Source organism: Osmerus mordax, chromosome 1 (assembly GCF_038355195.1).
Source record: "Osmerus mordax isolate fOsmMor3 chromosome 1, fOsmMor3.pri, whole genome shotgun sequence".
NCBI lineage: Eukaryota > Metazoa > Chordata > Actinopteri > Osmeriformes > Osmeridae > Osmerus > Osmerus mordax.
In genome coordinates this window covers 3796193-3818058 of record NC_090050.1, presented here as the reverse complement: position 1 = coordinate 3818058, position 21866 = coordinate 3796193, and the positions used below count along the sequence as shown (strand labels likewise).

The 21866-nt window shown below is 45.1% G+C and overlaps 1 protein-coding gene across 1 annotated transcript in view; it reads right to left on the bottom strand.

Moving 5' to 3' along the window:
- Positions 1–21866, bottom strand: part of plxnb1b (plexin b1b) — a 71956-nt gene that overhangs the window by 13015 nt on the left and 37075 nt on the right. Inside the window, exons 2-16 of the mRNA XM_067237280.1 lie at positions 17814–17901; positions 16270–17437; positions 12421–12603; positions 8979–9107; positions 8693–8793; positions 8073–8205; positions 7033–7189; positions 5160–5268; positions 4070–4178; positions 2456–3445; positions 1816–1950; positions 1502–1624; positions 1139–1232; positions 487–653; positions 225–376 (exon numbers count right to left, since the gene is read on the bottom strand). Of these exons, the coding sequence (XP_067093381.1) occupies positions 225–376; positions 487–653; positions 1139–1232; positions 1502–1624; positions 1816–1950; positions 2456–3445; positions 4070–4178; positions 5160–5268; positions 7033–7189; positions 8073–8205; positions 8693–8793; positions 8979–9107; positions 12421–12603; positions 16270–17427 (3740 nt within the window). The 5' untranslated portion in view covers positions 17428–17437; positions 17814–17901. The remainder of the gene's footprint in view (positions 1–224; positions 377–486; positions 654–1138; positions 1233–1501; positions 1625–1815; positions 1951–2455; positions 3446–4069; positions 4179–5159; positions 5269–7032; positions 7190–8072; positions 8206–8692; positions 8794–8978; positions 9108–12420; positions 12604–16269; positions 17438–17813; positions 17902–21866) is intronic.

The window sequence follows — 21866 nt, the reverse complement described above, 5'->3', positions numbered from 1 at the left end:
TTTGTCACAAAACTTGTTGATTCTGTACTGGTTTATAGTCGGCAAACACTCAATGTGTGATATACTTGTGTATGTCAGATTGACATTCACAAGTATACGTAGGAGCACACACACAGATGAACACCGGACAAATCCAAACACGTTACGCGCTCCCCCCGCACACACACCTCCCCCATCCCCCCCACGTATCCCCCCCACCCATCCACCCCTCTTCTGGACAGTACCTGGAGGAGATCTCGTAGAGCTGGGGGATGACTGTGCAGGCCACTCCAGCCACAGTAACTGATTCCAGGATGTCGTCGGCCTTCTGCCCCAGGTTAGACCCGGAGATGGTAACCACTGTTCCCCCCTCCACCAGGCCTGACAGGGGCTCGATCTACACCAGAGCAACAACTGGTTACACATTATTTTGAGAGACAAACTTCAGGTCATCCAAATATGATGAAGATAATTGGATTTAAAGAAAGATGATAATGATATACTCACAGAGTGGATGACGGGGGCGGGGCAGGTCTGCTCTATGGGCTCGCTGCAGGAGTCTCCGTACAGGCAGCTAGCCTGAGCCCCCCCGCACCACACACATCCATACACGGCATCGGCAGTGTGGCAGCGGCTGCAGTCAGACCTCCCCACCGAGCAGTTGTACAAGGTGACTGTGGTACAAACAGAAAGACAGAGAGAGAGGGACGAGAGAGAGAGAGAAAGGGAGAGAGAAAGAAAGAGAATAGTTGGTGTGTGTGGGAGTGAGAAAGAGAGGACGCGAGAACGAGAGTAGTTAGGGGTGTGGGTCTCTGTGTGTCTGCTACTATGAAAGCAATTACAACAGTGACTTCAGGTGTGTATAATGACAGGCACGAGGAGGTGGGGTAAGCACGGAGGTGATTGTCATACTTCCTTTGTTTGACCTTTTTGTGCAACACAAAGCTACCAGCCACCATTACTGCTTACCAGTTTACCAAAATTCCCTCCACCCCTCTTGACAGGATAATCTGTCAATATCGGATCCGTCTACACAAATTGGTAACTCTAGCCAACGATGTACTTTGACCTTTCTACTGTGTTTAGTGGATTGGCGGATGGGTTCAGTTCATTCGGTAAACAGGTACACCATGTTTTGCGGTCCAGTTCTAGAATGTACCGTAGAGGTCGGGGGCGCTGTCCACGTGGAAGGTGTCCCTCCTCTTCACATACACCATGGCGTTGTACTCGTCCACCACAGCTGAGTATGAGTACTGTAGGAGGGGGACATAGCTACGGTCAACGCACAAACGAGATTCATAGCAGTGTGGAAACATTTCAGCTTCATCGGTAACAAACTTGTCTTGAAACATTTGTTAGGAATCTGCAAATATTCTTCAATGCCAGCTCCACGTTGGTTTTAAGTGAACCATTATGTACAAAACGATTCCACTGCAAAGCTAGGAAAAAACTTGAATGTGTGTTTCAGTTAAGAAATGCTTCATATATGGGAGGATAAGAGCCAGAGGGCAGTGGGACTGACCTGGTGCAACTGACAAGTGATGTCAAACAGGGACGGACTCAGGTCATCCATCTCCACATAAGCGTCTACCACCACAGTGCGCCCTTCAATGACCAACACACACTCGTAGTCCAAGTCTCTGTCCTGCACACACACACAAACACCAATTCATCAATTCAGAACTTGACTATGAATAAAAGGGGAGGGATAGCGTCTCCGGGTGACTGCATGCACCTGTGTGTGGGGTTTAAATTGTGTTCCGGTTGTCTCGATAAATTGTTTGTGTGTCTGTGTGTGTGTTTGTTATGCGTGCAGTGCGCGTTTGCGTTGGGTACCTGGTACAGATGGAGGTTGCGAGCCAGCAGGGTTATCTTCTTCTCTACTTTGACAGGCAGAAGAGCAGAGCCCTGGACCTTCTCTACACATGGACAAGCTGACGAGCCCCAGCTCACATAGGAGCCCTCGTCTCCCTACACACACACGCACGTTACTTATGCACGCAAGTCTTCGGCACACTCACTCCCACATTCACGTTCACACACACTCCACAATCATACACATGTATCTGAATTGCACTCCTGCCACATATCCTTGCTAACATTATTATCCATTTTATTTTTGTTAACATAATGATCTGCTCTGGGTTGAAGTTGGTGCTTTGTGTTTTTTATCATACTGTTAATATGATATGCTGTACTATCCTGTTAAAATGAACAAATAAAACAAATTAAAATGGTTGTAAACATTCACAAAAAAACAACTGCTCCAGTTTGGCAGGAGGTAGTCGCTTTTTTGGGTAGATTTCTAGAAAATCAAACAACAACAACATGAACAAAGTTAGCAACAGCAGGGGAATAAGGGAAAAGATCAGGGATAGTGGTGTCAGTGCTGTGGGATTCTAGAGAAGAGTCGTCCAGTCAAGAGCTGGGAGCGCGAGAAAGGCTGCCAAAGCCCCTTTAGCAGCCTGGAACTCACCGGAAGAAATGTGTCGGCCATGTCGTACTGGTAGTCTAGCTCAGAATCAGCGTCCATGAGACGCGGAAACGCCTGGGAGGTGTGGTCGACCTCCCCGTCGCCCGACAACACGGTGGCAGCAGAAAAGGAGGCTGTGTCGTTTTCCGCTACGGTGACTTCAGAGTCCTCATCTGCATCCTCCCCGGGCCAAAATAGGACTTCTGGGTCAGAGCCCCTGCTTGTGTCCTGGGTGGGTGGCTGGGGGTCTTGTGGAGGTTGAGTAAAGTCCAGGTGGAAGGTAGGCTCCGAGTCAGATGGCTCACCCAGCGGGAAGGGGGACGGAAGGGAGTAGCCGGATGACGAGGCCTGGGTGGTCTCGCTGGGGAGTTCCCCAAGGCTCTGTGCTTGGTCCATTTCTGGTACACTGCTAGGGGGGGAATCGGTGACCACCTCCAACGGAGGTAACTCTGGAGGACTTACCAGTGGGGTCAGTTCGTACAAATCGTCATCATCGGCTGCTAACGTGACATTGGTCAAGTCCGCCTCCGTGGCAACATCCACATTGCCTGGTGTTACCATGAGGCCTTCGGTTTCCATTTCGGTTTGCTCATACGCAAGGAATATCACTGTGGATGTCGTCTCCTCCTTGTTCTTCTCAGTTGTGGCGATCTCAACTAATGACGTCGTAGCTTCGGTTGGAGGGGGCAGAGTAGTGGGAGCCTTGGTCACTATGGTTGTGGTCAAGGGCGAAGTTGCAGGCTCTGGGATGGTGGTTGTGGGTAATGTAGTAGACAGTGGTGTTGTTGAAGGCTCTTGAGTTGTAGCTACAGTCATAGTGGCTTCTGTTGTAGTTGTACTAGCTATGGTTGTTGTAGCTATGGTGGCTGTGGTTGTAATGGTTGGGAGTATTGTTGGGGGGGTTGTTGATGTTGGTGCTACAGTTGTGGTAGGGACAGTTGTTGCTATGGTAACAGTTTTGACTGTGGGAGGGGCCGAGGTGGGGAGTTTAAACTGGTGGGAGAGGGGGCAGAGGGGAGGAAGACATGAGGGTGAGCGAAACAAAACCAAACCATAGAACAAACTTTAACACAACCAAACCATAGAACAAACTTTAACACAACCAAACATGTCAGAGAAAAATGTATACAAAATAAATGATGTGAAACACGTATCCTGATGGTGTCAGTATCGTGTTACCATCGACGACAAACCACTCAACGCAAAGAAAATGAACATGATTGTTAGTCAAATCTTTGATCTGAATTTGTAGAATGATATGCAGTGAAAACATTAGTATTGTTGACTTCACCAACAGAAATGGGCTCTCACTGAAAAAAAATTGTCAATCAAAGTAGCCTTCCCTTTCTAGGCCATAATTGCCCTACATAATCACTTCATAGAAAGCAACTCCTTCAGCATTACTACTAAAATCAAATGTGTATACTGGACTGACACTTGTCTCCCAAAGTAATGCATGTGGCCATAACAAATATAAAGACACAGGATCGCTGGTATTGAGGGTTCCAGGGAAATCCTACAAAACACACTGGGACTGGCTCAACCACGGGTGCTGTAGAGTTTTATACAGGGGCTGCAGTGGCTGTCGCGATCACTCGCAGGGGTGTTTTGACTTACGTGTTCATTGTAAATGATGACTCCCTCCTCGCAGGTGGGCTTGTGGGTGCAGGAGTGTTGATGAACACACCAATTACAGCCCCAGCGACTTAACACACAGCCACGGCAACTAGAGGGTGGACGAGCACAGGTGTTTACAGAAAAGTTGATTGCAGGAAGAGAGGGCAGAGAGAGAAATACATTGTGTGAGCTATAAGAGTTTGGAACCAGTGAAGCAAAGAGTGGAAGATAATTTTGAATGAAAAGAAATCAAATGTAGGGAGAGAGGGGAGGAGGGGGAGAAAGGGAAAGCAAGCCACAGAATAATCAAATTGCATCCAATCTGCACATCGTGGTAAGAAAGGTCCCTTGTCTAATTACATTTAGCGTCAGTTCTTTTTTTGAGCATTCTGGAACATGTAACGGGGAGAGGAGAGAGAGAGAAAGCAAGGCAGAGAATTGGATAGAGATACACAGAAAGAGCAAGGGTAGAGAAAATACAAGAGAGAGAGAGCTGGAGACAAGATTAAAAAGTCATTGATTGAACATATGTGGCAACACTACCAATCAGCTGGGGGCAAGACGCAGCAAATGTTCGTGGCCAATAAATATAAGTGACCTGGTGAAGAGCTTTTCTTGGACAACGTAAAAACACACAAAGCGCATGCTCTAAAGACCGTTCCGAAAATCTCCAAGAATATAAAGTTTCTGGCTGGCTTTGGGCTTTCCGCTCTTACTGAAATATGTCTCTTCTTCTGGTGTATTTAATGTAACCAAGCTAGTATGAACAGAGGTAGGCATGTGATGAGTCAGTCAGGTGCCTGCAGCTAATACAGCCACCACTTCACTGTTAGTCAATGCAAAGGCTTCAGTTTAGCCTTCCCCTGGAGAGAATCACAGATATGTAGTGGCTGAATGAAGTGTAAGGATGCAGAGTTTAAATAGTGAGAGAGATAGAAGCAAAAGTGAAAGAAGCCGGAAATTGGAGAGAAGAAAAGGCCGACAGGGAATTTTTGTTGTTGCGTGAGCGACAACAAAAACAAAAAAGGAAAAGTTACTGAGAGGAAGAGAGACAAAAAATAAAATAAAAATTGGTGTGTGTTTAACTCACGGCATGCTTCCAGACAGCTGCTTGACAGAGGTGCAGTCGTAGAAAGTGAACTCGTTGGCCGTGACGACCACGTCGTTGAAGCGCAGTGACAAGGTGACCGTGACAAAATCTGTCAGAAAAAAAAGAATTACAACAATAAATCCCCCTCACTAACATCACGTTTCATGACTTACACCACCTCTGAAAACATTTTGTTTGATTAACCCTCTTCTTAGTATTGGGGATAGGGTACGGGGGGGGGTGTAAGGAAAACGGTGTGTCTTGGCTGAGTTGGTCTTCGTGCAGAAGAACACCAACGTGTTCTTCAAAACACAGCACAGAGAGAGAGAATGCGAGGGAAAGAGAGTACTTGGGATGGCCGCCCGTCCGAGCCATAATAAAATCCATTTGCAGCACCCTCTGAACGAGCCAGACATAAACAGTTCTCGAGTTCTGCCCTGACCCTACCATGTGCCCAGCCGACACACACACAGTTATAAGAGCTCACACACACACACCCCCCCCACCCGCACTCTTATTTACATTTTGTTCACTCTCCCTCTCTCTCACATTAATCACGATGGAACTGATAAACATTCATGTTCCCATGAATTATGATCATCTGACTTACTATTACATCATGGACAATTAAATAATAACATGAAAAGAGCATTTAAGAACCTCCCTGCCATTCTTCCACATTGGAGAAAGAAGTTACACTGGACTACTGACTAAGAGCTGAAGCTAGTTTTTTTTTTTTTTTTTTTTTTTAAGACCCGCTAGGGTGTTCCACAAGGATCTTTGCTCAGTCCTGAGGTTAAATTTGTTGCAGAAAATTTAATTATGGTTCATTTCCCAGACACCAGATTATCACATCTAATCCTAATCTTTAAAATTGTTATCCCAATCTCTGCCGGGCCAAACATCTCCGAGCCAAGGCTAAATCCTGGGAATGAAAACCGTAATTCACTTTAAGTTCAAAACAGCGGTTCTACAAGTTATACAACACACACTTCACCTCCCCACTCAGCACCATATACGGTCTGAGCAGTCCTGTTTTGTTCAAGGTAAGCCTGGAGGGGCTCTCTCTCTAATGCCTATGGGATCTCCTGCTAGACTCTGTGTGTGTCTATTCTTCATTAAAGCCTTTCCCTGAGGGGGGGGCCTTACCCTGCGCCTGAGAACCAAAACCTTCCTCTCTCTTTTACCCTCTACCTCGCTCTCTCCAGGAATGCTTTCATTGGAAACAAGGGGATGGGGGTGCTTAAGGAGGATAGGTGTGTAAGAAGGCAGGAGAGAAAAGTGTGTGTGCATACAAGAGTGTGTGTGTGTTCGGGAGGTGGGGGGGGGGGGGGGGTAGAAACAAACCCAAGTGTATAATGCTTGTGTCTTCAGATGTGTTTTATGACTATAATAACCCTTAGAAATCACAAGAGACCCCCCCAAAAAAAAAAAAAAACCTTACGGTCCATGCACGCAATGCAATCATTGGACATAAGAGTAAAAAAGAAATGACACAAAAAAACCACAAAAGATGATCAATGAATTGTGTAAATGGAATGACCAGTTGGCTGCCGCTCAATAGAGATTACTCCCAGCTGTGCAAAACGGTTTCAAAACAGGATTGAAAAGGATTGGTCTTGAACACGCATCTGCTTGACCAGAAAGCACGCAAACAAGTGTCAGACTGGCCTGTTTGTTGCCCACAAACGCACATACACACACACTTAATTCTTCTTCAACCAAACACACTCTTCCCAAATGGCATCCACCATCTTTGAATTGTTCCCCCTTTTCTCTATCCTACTCATTCTTCCCCTCCCCCACCAGACTCTCTCACCCACTCATATACACATACACAAAATAAAAGAAGGCCCCGTCTCTTGGCTCTCACCTTGCCCCGGTGATACAGCTGGGGCCCTGTGGGGATCGGGGGAGAGGCAGACAACACCGGAGCCTGTGATGGTGGCGGGGCTGGAGCTGCTGTGGAAGTAGCAGGAGTAGGACTCTCCCTCCTCCAGCACAGGCAGCCCCGGGACAGACAGAGAGATCTGGGAGAGGAGGAGAGGGGGAGAGGGTAGGAAGGGGAGAGGGGGATGGAAAGAGGTGGGGGGATTGGAAGGAGAGGGCCATGAGTCAAGAGTTGAAAAAGGGATGAGAAACTCAGATAAAACGAAGGAGAACAGCGTAGAAAGCATGTTATATAAACAAACAAATGAAATCAAGACCAAGGATGTTGTGCAAGAACGGAATAGAGCACCTCTAAGTCTTCTTCAATCTAGATCTAACTGGTTTTAAGTGGATAAGTGCACAGATTCAGAATCATCCAGATTCAAGCTGAGGGGTGCTCTCCAAGGTTATTATTGGAAACTAAAACAAAACGTAAAAATAGTTTTTTGGTAAAAAAAACAAACCAAAAAAACGCAGAAACAAAGCTAAAACTATTTTGCACTCTTTCCAGATAAAATACACAATGATGGAATGTTTTTCCGTTCAGTTTTTTATGCGGCCAACTGTAAATATTACAGATAGTCAAACTTAAACAGATTTAATATCAAAATTAAAGAGTCAAAGCTATAATACATAAAGGCTTTTCTGTGTCAAAGTTCTGTTTTTTTTTCTAGGCCCCAAAGGTAAATGGCTTGTATCCGCTATCTCTCTAAAACTGATATTGTTAGTTTCGTTCAGACAGGGGCACACATGACTGATATCAGAAATGATCTCCTTGCCTTCCCTTCCCACCGCTCCCTTGTAGAGGAATGCAGAGGTTGTGGGAGATATGCATGTTCAAAACATGAGGGCCATTAACACAAAACACGCAGGAAACATTCATGCAAAATGTACATGCTGTGCCTCTGCAAATCTGAACACAAAAACACACACACCAGCCCGAGGCACGCACACACACACACACACACACACACTTGTACTTACGCTTCTCTTCTCCTCCCGGCTGATGTTGGCGGGGTTGAGAGACTGGATGATCAGGCATTGCTGCTCCATGTCGAAACTCCACAGCCACTGGCCAGTCTGGGCCCCACGTCCACACTCCCCCTGCTGGACACACCTGCCATAACACAGAGAGAGTGGAACACAGAGAGAGGGTCACACTTGCAGCACTAATACAATTATACTGGGTGTTTACGGATAGACAATTCTAAATATGTTACTTTATCAACGCCTTATGGGTTATTTTATCACTGGTATCAATGTGGTGGTTGATGTGGGAATCAGGGAGGAGGGAGATTAGAGAAAGAGGAGAGTGGAAAGAGTTAAAGGATAGAAAAGGTGATTGGGACACGGCAGGAGAAGGGAGAAAAAATGAAACTGGAATGAGTGGAGAGAGGGGACATAAAACTACTCTAGTTTTTAAGCTCAATAAAGTGCTGAATGTAGTTAGCTACTAGGCAGCACTAAAACAACAGACTTATAAGGCCACCACTTTAGAACATTTAGGGCTCCATGAGCACTGGACATGAGAAATGTGTCAATTTCTTAGGTTCTGCTGGCAGGACACAGCAAATTAGCTTCTGAGCAGCTAGCCATTAGCTCACCTTCCCTCCAGGACACACCAGCCACAGTAGGGATCATGAGCAGAGAGACACGACTGGCAGTCTAGATGTTGCCGACACTCTGCCACGGGCCTCTTTTGCAACTGTGATAATAATAATAAGAAAAAAAAATATATAATATATATATATATAACAATAAAAAAACAGATAACATTATGTTAATGAGAAAGCACATATAAAACCTAGGAATACAGGACTGGTCCATTAAACTGGAACTACACTGCCCATGTGAAAAAATACAGCGAATATGGTGTGAGCTGGTGTGTACCATGGTGGACGTCATGATAAAGAGGTTCTCCTCGGCCTGGTCCAGCAGCAAGTCCGAGCTGATGGGAGCGTTGGGCTGGATGGAAACAACGTCATACACCTCCACCTCACCCTCGGGACCCAGGAACACCTGAGGACACCGAATCACACATGTAGTCATGGGAACACACACCACCATTCAGGATTTTGAAGTAATCCCCAGTAAATCGTTAGTATTATGATAATGATGCATCTACACAACAGGCATCAATAACGCAAAGCTCAGAAAAGAGACACCGTCGTGTCGTGATGACATGTAAGACACACTAATCAAAGAGAAACATTTAGTTTAAAATAGTGACATACACATTAGATCTTAGATATGTCATACAAATATGACATGTATCAAACAACGATCTCCTTTTTACTTTACTCCAAATGAGACTGCACAGCCGAGAACTGAGCGTGGCTCAGGTATGAGACCTCTCTGCTGTTCCAGCAGGGGCAGAGTCGCTGCAATGTGGTTCAGAGCTTGAACTAGTGGTCTGTTGACATCCCATTAACTCCAACTAATGCCATTACTGGACATCCCCCTCCCCCTTACATGAACAGTTACGCTCAGAGATATCATCCTACTGGGAACATCTATTACTGGCTAGGTATGTGTGTGTATGAGACAGTGAGAGAGTCAGTTTGCGTTTAGCAAAACCGTGTGTGTCTGAGCACTTGTGCGTGAATCTTCCATTTGAATTCACAAAAGTGTGTATCTATGTCAGTGTGGCAATGCCTGTGTTGTTTGTTTGCTACAGTATGTGTGTAGGCCCCAAAAAAGGCCAGACAGATGAGACTAGAGCAAGTGCCAGATATGGTCCAAGAATTTAACATGATGAGATAATCCGATCCTATTGGAGGGGGGGGGGGGGGGGGGGTCAGCTGTGCAGCGCCACTCTTTGATCCCAGGGCTCATCAAAGGCCCTGACTGTCCAGACGTCAATGACGGGCAATACTAGCCCACACTGCTGTTCCTTTGCTTTGCCAAATCTGTCAACCCAACCAAACAAAAGATGAAACAAGCGTTTAATGAGATTCCCCCTCTCTTCAAAGGGGAGAATGCTCAGGCAGGGAAGACCTCAGGTCCCACTTTTTTTCCAATTAATGCCAAATAAAACCACTGCTCATTTGTTGGGGAAATAGAAACACTGTCAGGCAACAGACAAATTGTTGGGAGTCCAGGCTGTGCAAATACACAAACAATACACATGTGTACACACACACAGGGAATTTGAGGATGGGTGGGAAAGAAAGAGATGAAGATGGTAAAGAGAGATGTCTACTGCATACTTCTGCCACACAGTAACCAACTCTTCTGACACGCACCCATCTGACGTCCTCAAGACAAACATTAAGACAGGAATCCAAACTGGGAAACAGTGCATTCTTATACACTCATATAAATTGATGAGGGTAGCGCCAGAAATCACTGTGGCTTAAATGTCTTGAATACCAACAGAATCGAATTTAGCATGCTTGCTATTCCTAATGAGTACATGTAACAGATTATGCTAGGTTGGATTTCTCCCTTGCCGTGGGTAAGGGAAAATGAATTAGTCTATAGGGTGAGCATTGTAAAAACATACAATGCTTGTAACCAAAGCCAAGTGCTGTTATGTTCCAATCAAAATATTTAATAGAACATTTACATATATTATTTTGGATTATGCAACTTTACCCAGTAAGGTGACCCAAGCAGCAAATTAACCTCCTCGCATTGTTCCAGTAATACAACCACTAATTGTGGTTTTGTCCAACAACATGTCTATTATTCCGATGCGGCTAGATAGCTGTCAATCAGTCGCAAGGCGTGTTCACATTTAGCGGTGCAGCTAAAGCCACCTCTAGTCTTTTGGTGGGGGGCTGCAATTCAAGGAAAGTGACAATAGTGACAATAGTGACAAGGGCCATTGTTCAAAAGCAGGGTTGTGACATTGACACAGTGGATGAGCTGCTAATTCTATGACTCATGGTTTGTTCTCATAGGCTTGAATGGAACTTTCTGTTCTTAGCTCCATGCTGACTGCCTGTACATAGTTCTGTGGGAAGTGGTCAGACAGTGAATAAAAATACCGTTAATGGGTGTCGTTGTGCTGCGTCTGTTTTGGCTACAGGCGCAAGAAGCCGTTGAGAAAAATGACACAAAGCGCTAACTGTTAGTGCTTACCAGTACTGCTCAGTGTCGTTTGTGAGAGTATTCGCTACTGGTGTGACTTACTACTTGGGGATGGCCATGTTATATGTCTTTATGTTGCTATGCTTGGTCGAACGTATTCTTTATTCCTTGTCATCAAATGTTTCTTGACCATCTTATGTTAAATAAATGGTTAGTATAAGTGTAATAAATGTGACATTCAGTTAACCCCATGGTGTGTTTGTATTTACGCCTTCCTTTTCACCCCTCTCTCAACTCTTTCCATTCCCTCATCTATACCTCCCTACCGACCATCTTTATCTCACTCGTCATAAAATGTTTCCCCCCTCGCTGACTGTGGCATTGGCCCTTGTGTGTACCCTGAGAGGAGCGGTTCCACGTGACCCCGCGATGACCTCTCCCCATGTTCACCGCACCTCAGAAATCATACAGACAGACGGTCCATCTCTTTCTGCTAGTCTCATGTGGCTACGCGGGACACTTCCAACCTGGCAACCCTGAACCCTGTGTCATTGTGGGGGCGGCCAACCAGCTGATGCACATCAACAGAACTCTAGTCGATGAGTGATGAACTTGCTTTACATCGTGGAAGACAATGTTCAGAACCCTGCATGGTTTTATAAGCCCAACAATGGTGCCAGACCGTACCACTTCTCTGATAGCAGGGCCCTGGCTATGGGATATTCTTCCCCTCACTGTTCATTGGTTTTTCGGCCCCCTCCCCCCCCCCCCACACACACACACACACACACTTTTTTAACCACTCTGCCGACTCATCACGATATAGGGGAAAATAAATAAATAAAGTCAGGAAAAGAACACAAGGAAGAAAGAGAGAGCCCATGCATAATGTCAGCAGTATTTTCTGGCCCAACTAGGGGAAAGCAAATACACAGAGTCACTGGAGACACATGGCCTAGCCTTGTTCTGGCTCTTATTTCTGGAGCGCTGAGTTTGGCCAGTGTTGCCTTGCTAGGATGCTATTTCGGACGTCCGCTTCTTGGCAAGGGAACTGAGAACTGAGAGGGGGGTCTTAAGGTGCGTTGAGAAAGAATGTCTGCTCTGGCTGTTTCCAACCCTCTCACTTTTAGTCCAGTTACCCAAGATGTTGAACGCTTTTTCGTGCATTCAAAATGTAGAGAAAGAGAGACTTTTGCTCTGGAATAACCTGGCAAAAGTCGCATAGGATTGTCCATTTGAAATGCAGGTTGCATTTAAGAACCTGTCTCTGATTTCCTAGTGTTGAGATAGTTCTTACCTTGTGCAGGTTTCCCTTGGAGTCCCCCAGAAAGGCGATGGTATGTCTTGCCCTCACGCTGACCTCGACAGCGGTGAGACGGGCAGATGGGCTGTCTAATATGGACTCTGCCTCCACAGGCATCCGGCTGGCCATTGGACTGGGAGTGTGGTCAGAACCACAGGGGTAGGCATCCAAAGTGTTCTATTTCACAGAAAGTATGAGAAATGCGTATCAGTCAATGATGCACACGTTCAACCATTTTTTTAATAATTCAGTCGTCATAAAGCATTTAAACACCTGTAACACAACATTTTCTGCAGCCAGATTGTACACATACCTGTGGATGGCTTGGTGTCACCCTGCCCCCCACCTCTCATGTGTTCAAATCTGGAGTTGCTAAACAGAGTCTCTACTTGATGGGTCTCACACCTCATTGTGTAATTTATTGTCGCATTGCTAGTCATATGTTGATAAGTAAGGGTCAAGATGTGGTCTGATTGGTTGTTCTACAGATAATAGTTGAGTATAAAGGGAATTGTGAAGCATTGTTTGCCTTGTAATTCATGTAATGCATTTGCAATGTTAATAAATATCTATGTCAGTTAACTTACTTTGCCCCTTGCTATGATTTAACCCATAGACTCAAATAACTAATCCCAGCATATATGGTTATATATGTATAACCAGCATGTATGTTAATACACTGTTCAGTTAACCCCTCTTCCTTTAAACGAAGGGGAATAGTTTGGGTTGTTTGGACTACATTAAACCCCCTACGCCTGTATTGCTCCCTTATAGATAACCATGAAGCTTATACGCTAGTTTACCCCATAATACTTATATGACAGCCTTTAAGAGAGTTGTTGGTTTGAAACCCCATAAAGCAGAACACATAGGTGAAATAGTTTTCAAAAACTGCTGCCGGAAATCCTTATTATTGAGTCATGCATGACAAGACAGGTGGAAAAAAGTTGACGCTGTGTTTTAAACAAGATCTTAACAGAGATTTATAGTTCAACAGCTGGAGGTGAGAGGGGAAACTTTTGCAAGAATCTGGCAACCTGTTCCCCAGCTCCCTTTAAAGCTTACAGAGAACTTGCTTTCACAACCATAATTTAACGACAACAACATTAAGTAACATTAGAAAGAACAGGCAATAAACAGATGATCCAAAACTTCTGATAACTACTTGTTTTGATTGCTGTTATGTAGTGCTCGTTTATTATTAAAATAACTCATGGCCACGTCTACAAAAAAGAGACTTCAGTGTAATTACTACAGAACTCCCTCATTTGAATACCCTGCTATCTTTTTCCATTTTAAGCAAGATTGTTAGAAAGTTAGACTTTTTAAATATTGTAAGTACTGCAGTGACCATTTAAAAACGACAAAGTACTAACATATGAATAAGTATTGATGAGGTTTAATTCAAGGCAACCAACATTGCAACCCATAGATTATTACAGTGAACTACGTGGAACAGACTCGATTCCAACTAATAATAGGTTCAGGCTGCATTATGGCCAACACAAATAGCCCATACATGACGTCTGGTCTAGCAGCGTGACCTGCAAGGCTACAGGATCATGTATCTCTATTGACAGACCGGAATCAATAATTACACTAGATATTTTCTTTGGCAAGACACAAATGGCAACAAGCCCGGTATAATATAACCTTTTCATAGAAAGATATGCTGTTGAAAGTGTTAAGGCAGGGCCGGACAGTTAATGAAACCATGTTGCTAAACTGGATGTCTTTCCAGTTAGATTTGTGTCTTGACGTTAACAAGAAAATCTTAAGGGCTGACTGGAGATCAGCAGAGGGCTAGTTTCCTTGTTGGATGCAGTTGTGTGAAAAACAGTGGTAATCTGGGCCAGATGGAATATGTAGACAAAGAGAAGACCGGAGAGACTCCACAGATTTAGGTCCTCTCTTTATTTCCTAATAATACAATGTATTCATTTAGCAGACGCTTTTCTCCAAAGGGACTTACAGGGAGAATTTGAACCTGCAACTTCTTGACCTGCAGTCAAATACTCTACCTTTGAGCTCTCTTTTATCCCTTAATGTACTCTCTTCTCTCGCTTTTATCTTCTATCTGTCTTCACTGTTACCCATCTTTCTATATTTTCTTCCCATCTCTTGCTGTAGTCTTGCTCTTCAACTCTCCCTCTCTACGGTCCTCTCTACGTAACCTTATTGGTCCCGCTTCAACTTGTCCTCCTCTTCCCATCTCTCTATCCCTCCGTAACCCCCCCCCCGCCCACTCTTCCACCAGTCTGTCTGGATCTCCTTGTCTTCATGGTGACTTCATCCGTCCTTGTCACTCCTTGTTATACATCGCCCTCTCGCTAAGTGGGGGCTAATGCTGCCCATCGATTGCCCCCCCCCCTCCACAATTCTATTAAATTACACACACACACCCCACCACCACCAGTCTGAGGGGAAAATAGCAGGCCAAGTTCAGGGGTCGTCGCTTGTTCGGAGTCCTCTACGATGCATCATTCAAATCCACTGTGAATCTGTGCGCCCACTGCCTAACCCAGCTGCCCACACACATGACAATGCATGTCAAAATAAATACAAAAAATAGATATACACAAAGCTGTGCTGCCCACATCAAATAGACACGTACCTATGTAGACACGCACAAGAAAGCAAACTACAAATTGGGATTTCCGAAGATAGTGGCATAATAGATCTTGTTCAATCCCCCTCACAAAAGAGGATTACATTTGTCTGTTCTAAAAGATTAAATAACATTTCATTTTCAGACAGAGGTCACTTTGCTGTGACTGGGCTGACCCTGAAAAGCTCGGACACATCCTTGACACGTACTTTGCAGACACAGCATTTTAGTGAAACACTAAGCATCAAACCAGCTAAAGACCTACTGACATAGTAAGAAAACAACGCCAACATGGTAAATACCATAAAATCTTCTTATAGACTGCAATTATACGTATGTCCTTTGAAGAACTGTGATAAGAAAGGTCAGCAAATGGACATTGCTTTGGAAGAGTAGGCTAAATGAAAATAAATACAATGTACTGAAAGTACAATTTCATAATAGCCTGGCATCACCAGAATAATTCATATTAGTCTGGAACCTCTCAGTTCAATTTCCAAGGGGGATTTACATTTAGTCATTTAGCAGACACTCTTATCCAGAGCGACTTACAGTAAGTACAGGGACATTCCCCCCGGAGACAAGTAGGGTGACGTGCCTTGTCCAAGGACACAACATCAGGCCGGGAATCGAACTGGCAACCTTAAGATTACTAGCCCGATTCCCTAACCGCTCAGACATCTGACTCATCTGATTTTCAACAGGCGCAGACTAAAATGCCTCTGGACACAATTTGATTGAATTGCATAGATTTACATTTTACATTTAGTCATTTAGCAGACGCTCTTATCCAGAGCGATTTACAGTAAGTACAGGGACAGTCCCCTGAGGCAAGTAGGGTGAAGTGCCTTGCCCAAGGACACAACGTCAGTTGGCATGACCGGGAATTGAACTGGCAACCTTCGGATTACTAGCCCGATTCCCTCACCGCTCAGCCACCTGACTCCCCCAATCCCCCAATCAGAACAAACCAAAATCCTGTTTGCCAATGAAAATGCCTCAACTGTGCTTCAGACATCGTATCAAATCTGTTTGAATGGAAGGGAGGCAAAACCAATCTGCCAGAGCAAATAAAGCATGAGCTTGCAGATTCAACTGGTTCCCAGATGTTGTTACTAACAATTACAAAAGTTAGCTTCAGAGTAAGTCAGTAATTTTAAGTAATGTTTAAAGAAAACACACCAATTATACAATGCAATGCAAAAATAACACACTCTCCTAGATGATCTACTCACCGAAGGCAGGTTGGCACAGTTGGACTTGACGTCGTACTCTATGTAGGCGGCCTCATTCCCCTCTTCCGTCCTGCCCACCTGGGTGTAGCAAAGGTCCCTGGTGGAGTTGATGCGCTGGTCCAACTCGTCCAGGTAGAACATGCAAAGGGCCGAGTCCTCGCTGGGCCGTGTCGACGATGCCATGCGGGTGGAGAACACGCCCAGGAGGACCTCGGGACCTCTGGACACCACGTCGTTCTTGGGTAAACCGAGGCGCACGGCCTGGAGGAGGTTATAGCTTTTCCCGCCGGCCGAGCGGCACGCCAGGGGGACTTCTACGTAGGAGTAGTACGCCTGGTCGTCCAGACACACGCGGGACACGTAGGTGCGGTACTCGCGCGACTGCGACTTGAGGTCGCGGCGGTAGAAGAGGAAGTAAACGTGCTGGCGGTGGGCGAAAGAGGCCACGAAATGGTGGTCGTACTCCGACAGGCGTCCCGCCACGGCCAGCTTGGCCGTCTCCTCGTAGGAGAACACGGGTTCCTGGGCGAGGTTCCGTGTGGAGATAGGAGGGTGGCTGGTGGTGTAGCCCCGCCCCACGAACAGGACAGGTTGGCGGTCGGGGCGTGAGCGGACTATGAGTCCCACAGTGCTCACATTGGGGTGGTTGGCCGCCACGTACTGGGTATCCACCGGCCTCTCAGCCGAGAAGAGCACCTCATCCACAGAGGCTAGACTACGCTTCTGGCAAATTCCTTGGTTGACGCTCCCACACGTGATCAACTCCATGGAGAAGGGGTCCACCAACAGGAGCTTGTTATGGTTGCTGGTGCGTCGTGCCTGGGGACAGTTGCCCACGGTGACGGGGGGCAGGCACTCTCGACTGTCCGTTACGGGCCCCGTGTTGTCTTGTAGCTCAGGCGCCAGGAAGCGGTCCAGCTGGAAGAGGCGGTCCCTCGCCCCGATATAGACTCGGCCCACGGAAGGGTCTGGGTGGAGCGCCAGGTGCTCAAACAGTGTGTCGTTGCGGGAGAAGGATGGATAGGGGTCGAAGTGAGAGGGGTCAGAGGCCAAAGAGAGGCCACTGGGAAAGGGACAGCCTAGGACTAGCAGCAGCAGCGGAGGTAGCAGCGATCGGACTGCTGGGGCTAAAAGACGACATACCATCCCTGGAGGCATGGCAACCAATCTAGGAACCAGACAGATGGCCACTTACCATTAATTTACAAACAGTTCCAAGTATGTACTTGATACCTGCATTGACATATGTCCATGCAGGTAGCAAAAAATATTTTGCTTCACTTTGTCTCCATCTCCAAACATTATACAGCCTAATAAGCTTCACAAGGAATCTGATATTGCATCTGCATTACAAAAGCTATAGCCAATCAAAGTTTCCCTGACTCTGGTCAGAAAGAGCAGGGCATTTGCATTGAAATCCCAATATGAATATTAATAATATAATTTGTATTAATATTTTAAAATAATTTTTTATGACAACTACTAAAGTGTGAGCGGAACCACTTTAGCATGTGTTGTGGAACTGTACTAAATCATAAGCTCACCATTTGTTTCAGACAATGTGTTACAGAGGCATGTCACCTCTTCAACTCCTCAGCAGCTTGACTAAGAAGACATCTCTAGAGAGCAGACCTGAAAGACAACAAAAAAAACAGTAACAGTTATGAGTTTTTCTGTGAACAAAATGTGTGAGCGTATGATGTATGATATATTATATCATATATTTTGACATGCAACCAGATAAGATTTAAAAAAATATATATATATATATAGAGAGAGAGAGAGAGAAAAATTCTATATATTCTATCCCAGGGACATGCTGTGTGACATGTAGCCAGCGTTGGCATAGTTCATTTGAGGTAAGGTGAGGCTGACTCATTCAAATTCCTGTCAGACCTGCTTTTGGGGCAACAGCATTCGTTTCTCTGGACAGAGAAGCCCTTCTACAAAAGCCATGTCAAGTATAGTTAGAGTCTTAAGTACCCCCCCCCCCCCCCCCCACACACACACACTGCTGAACAATCCCTCCCCATTGCTAAGCTACGATGTTAGCGTAGATTCACACTGGAACAGGAGTAATCAGGAGTGATATAAAAAGAGAGTGAGAGAAAGACAGTCACAGTCATCTCATTCTGTTCTTCCACTTGTAACAAATTCCATCCCTCTCTGTCTTCACAGCTCAAACTCAAAGTGATTTGAAGTGCACAGTGTAACAAAGTCATTCTGAGCTGAGCAGTGAAATTCTTAGGGGATGCCTGGAGGCTATACCTTCTCTACACTTCTGTTCCTGTTTTCTCTCTCGCTCCCCCCCTTTCTACCATTTATCCCCCCTCCCTTTCTTCTCCCTCTCCAGTAACTGGCACGGAAGTAGAATTTTTTTCCTGCCAGTACAGACGGGTCTTCGTGTGTCTGCGCCGAGAGAAAGGAAGGGAGAGCGCCAGAGGGGAAGAAAAGTCTGAGACACAGACTGAAAGAGACACCATTCACCAGGCTCCACAGACCCATCCTTACCACAGGCACGAACACACACACATCTTCCCTGGCACACTGGATCATTCACTCTTTTGTGCGAGAGGCTATGTCCCACCTGGGAAAGAGGGGTTGAGGTTGGCACATGGCCAGATCTGGAGTGAAATAAAACCCTATTTAATGCAGCACAATAATAGTTACCAGCATTATCTCTTTACACCCTTAATCTCACACTTCTTTTTAAATGCTTGTTTGATCGACAGTTTACTTGTGCATACAGTTAGGTCCATAAGTATTTGGACATTGACACAATTTTCATCATTTTGGCTCTGTATACCACCACAATGGATTTGAAATGAAACAATCAAGATGTTCTTTAAGTGCAGACTTTCAGCTTTAATTTCAGGGTATTTACATCCAAATCAGGTGAACGGTGTAGGAATTACAACACATTTTATATGTGCCCCCCCTTTTTTAAGGGGGGGGGCACATATAAAAAAAAGTGGCAAAAATAATTGGACAAACTAACAATCATAAATCTAATTGTCACTTTTAATACTTGGTTGCAAATCCTTTGCAGTCAATGACAGCCTGAAGTCTGGAACCCATAGACATCACCAGACGCTGGATTTCGTTCTTCTGTCATCCATCACAGTTGTTTTCTGTGGTCTTCCGGGTCTTTTGGTGTTGCTGAGCTCACCAGTGCGTTCTTTCTTTTTAAGAATGTACCAAACAGTTGATTTGGCCACACCTAATGTTTTTGCTATCTCTCTGTTAGGTTTGTTTTGATTTTTCAGCCTAACGATGGCTTGCTTCACTGATGGTGACAGCTCTTTGGACTTCATATTGAGAGTTGACAGCAACAGATTCCAAAGACAAATACCATACTTGAAATGAACTCTAGACCTTTTATCTGCTCCTTGTCAATGAAATAACGAACTCCCTTTATGAGGGAATAACATACACCTGGCTATGGAACAGCTGAGCAGCCAATTGTCCAATTACTTTTGGTCCCTTAAAAAGGGGGGGTGCCACATATAAAATGTATTGTAATTCCTACACCGTTCACCTGATTTGGATGTAAATACCCTGAAATTAAAGCTGAAAGTCTGCACTTAAAGCACATCTTGATTGTTTAATTTCAAATCCATTGTGGTGGTATACAGAGCCAAAATGATGAAAATGGTGTCAATGTCCAAATACTTATGGACCTAACTGTAGCTACATAACTATACGCTACTTCAGCTCTGTTTTTATTTTATTAACTGAACTAGAGAAAGTTGCTCTTTGATTGATGCTTGCGCCAGAGTTATCGCAACATCAAATCAAAACATGTAGTAGAGACTCTGGACGATAAGGCCAGTCAAACAAAAACAAGAACTGAATGACAGATTTGGGCATTTAATACGAAGTAGAAAAAATATACACAGGCAAAATTTTCGGAATATGAGTTATGGAAGCCCATGTCAAGGTCTGAACTTGCCCCCCACTTGCAAAGGCTGTGAGTCATGAGAAAGCCAGGCCATGGAGGAGTCCAGTGGAGCAGTGTTTGGAATGACAGGCATGTTCAACTCCTGAGAAGTGCTACAAAAAAAAAATGACTTCGCCTTGTTTGCCAGAATTTCTGTGGGTATGTATAATACCGTTTCGGGTATTACTGACGAATTTGGCGTGGCGGTGGCCATTTAAATTTAAAATTTTAAATTATTGTTAAAAGCTCCCTGGTTCTCTGTCCAAAATCAACAGTCCATTGGTTTCCGGTTTGGAGGCGCTGTATTTTTCTCTGTAACCTACCACTGGTATAAACCTGGCCGATCTGTTTGATTTGGAAACAAATTATTCTCTCAGGCAATAATCCAATAACGCTCAACTTCATTCAAAGTTTGGCAGACATTCGAGAAGAGACGAATGGACTTCTGATTCGATTCTCCGACTCAAATCGCATTTTCGCGGCAGGAGGAAGTTTCTTGTCGCTTTAGCGGGGCTAAGGTATCACTTTGAAAGGGAAGAAGGGAGAGGTGTGAGGAACTAATTGGATTCCGTGCATTTAATGTGTTTCTCCTCTCTGAGTAATGGACTTTTCAGTTCTGCTCTAGCGCCAGAGATGGGTCCATGGATACAGGAGTTCATGCACTGGATTCCTGTGGCCTGCTGTTTAGGCACAGGATGGGTCAGCTGAATGAGCAGGTTGACACAACCAAGCTACAGTTCAAGGCCAGCAGCCTAAATCAGTATAGATCTAATTGTAAAAGCTGGGCTTCAGCCTATACAAGCCAACAACAAACCCGCAACAACAACAACAACAAGCTCCTATTGGTGGACCCCTTGTTCATGTCTGCTGCAAAACATGGGGACAGTAGGGATTTAAAGATGGGCAAAGACGATATACTGTACGACAGATTCAGACAAGGGTCATCTGAGGTGTTCGAGCCAGGCCAAAGACTGGGCAGACTGACTGCACAGACCACAAAGGGACATTCCTGTGAGGCACATTTTATTTCAACATTGTCTGCTTCATTGAGTCTACATGTTGGCATTATCCAGACAGAGAGAGACAGAAAGAGAGAGAGACAGACAGAAAGAGAGAGAGACAGACAGACAGAGAGACAGACAGACAGACAGAGAGAGACAGACAGAAAGAGAGAGAGACAGACAGAAAGAGAGAGAGACAGAGACAGAGAGAGAGACAGAGAGAGAGAGAGAGAGAGAGAGAGAGAGAGAGAGAGAGAGAGAGAGAGAGAGAGAGGAATAGAAATCACCACTAACAAGTGCTTGCAAGCATCAGTGCTTCCTGAGAACTGATGGAATGTGACTAAAGATAATAAGCTACAAACCGAGAGAGTGAGAGAGTGAGAGAGAGAGGAAGCAAGAGAGCATGATATAGAAGGGGAAAGAAAAAAGAGGAGGTGGCCATTAATTACAGTGCCTACCCACAAAGCCCTATTCAACGCCCACTCATTCACAGAATGTGGGAGACAGAACAATGGTGGTTTGTAATTAGTGACAAACGACTGGGTGCATAAAACACACAAACACACACACAGAGCAGGTCTTATGGAAGTCCCCCCCCAGCATCCCCTGACTAAGACATGCATCAAAAAAGGACTGAATGAAATGCCAACTGTTTG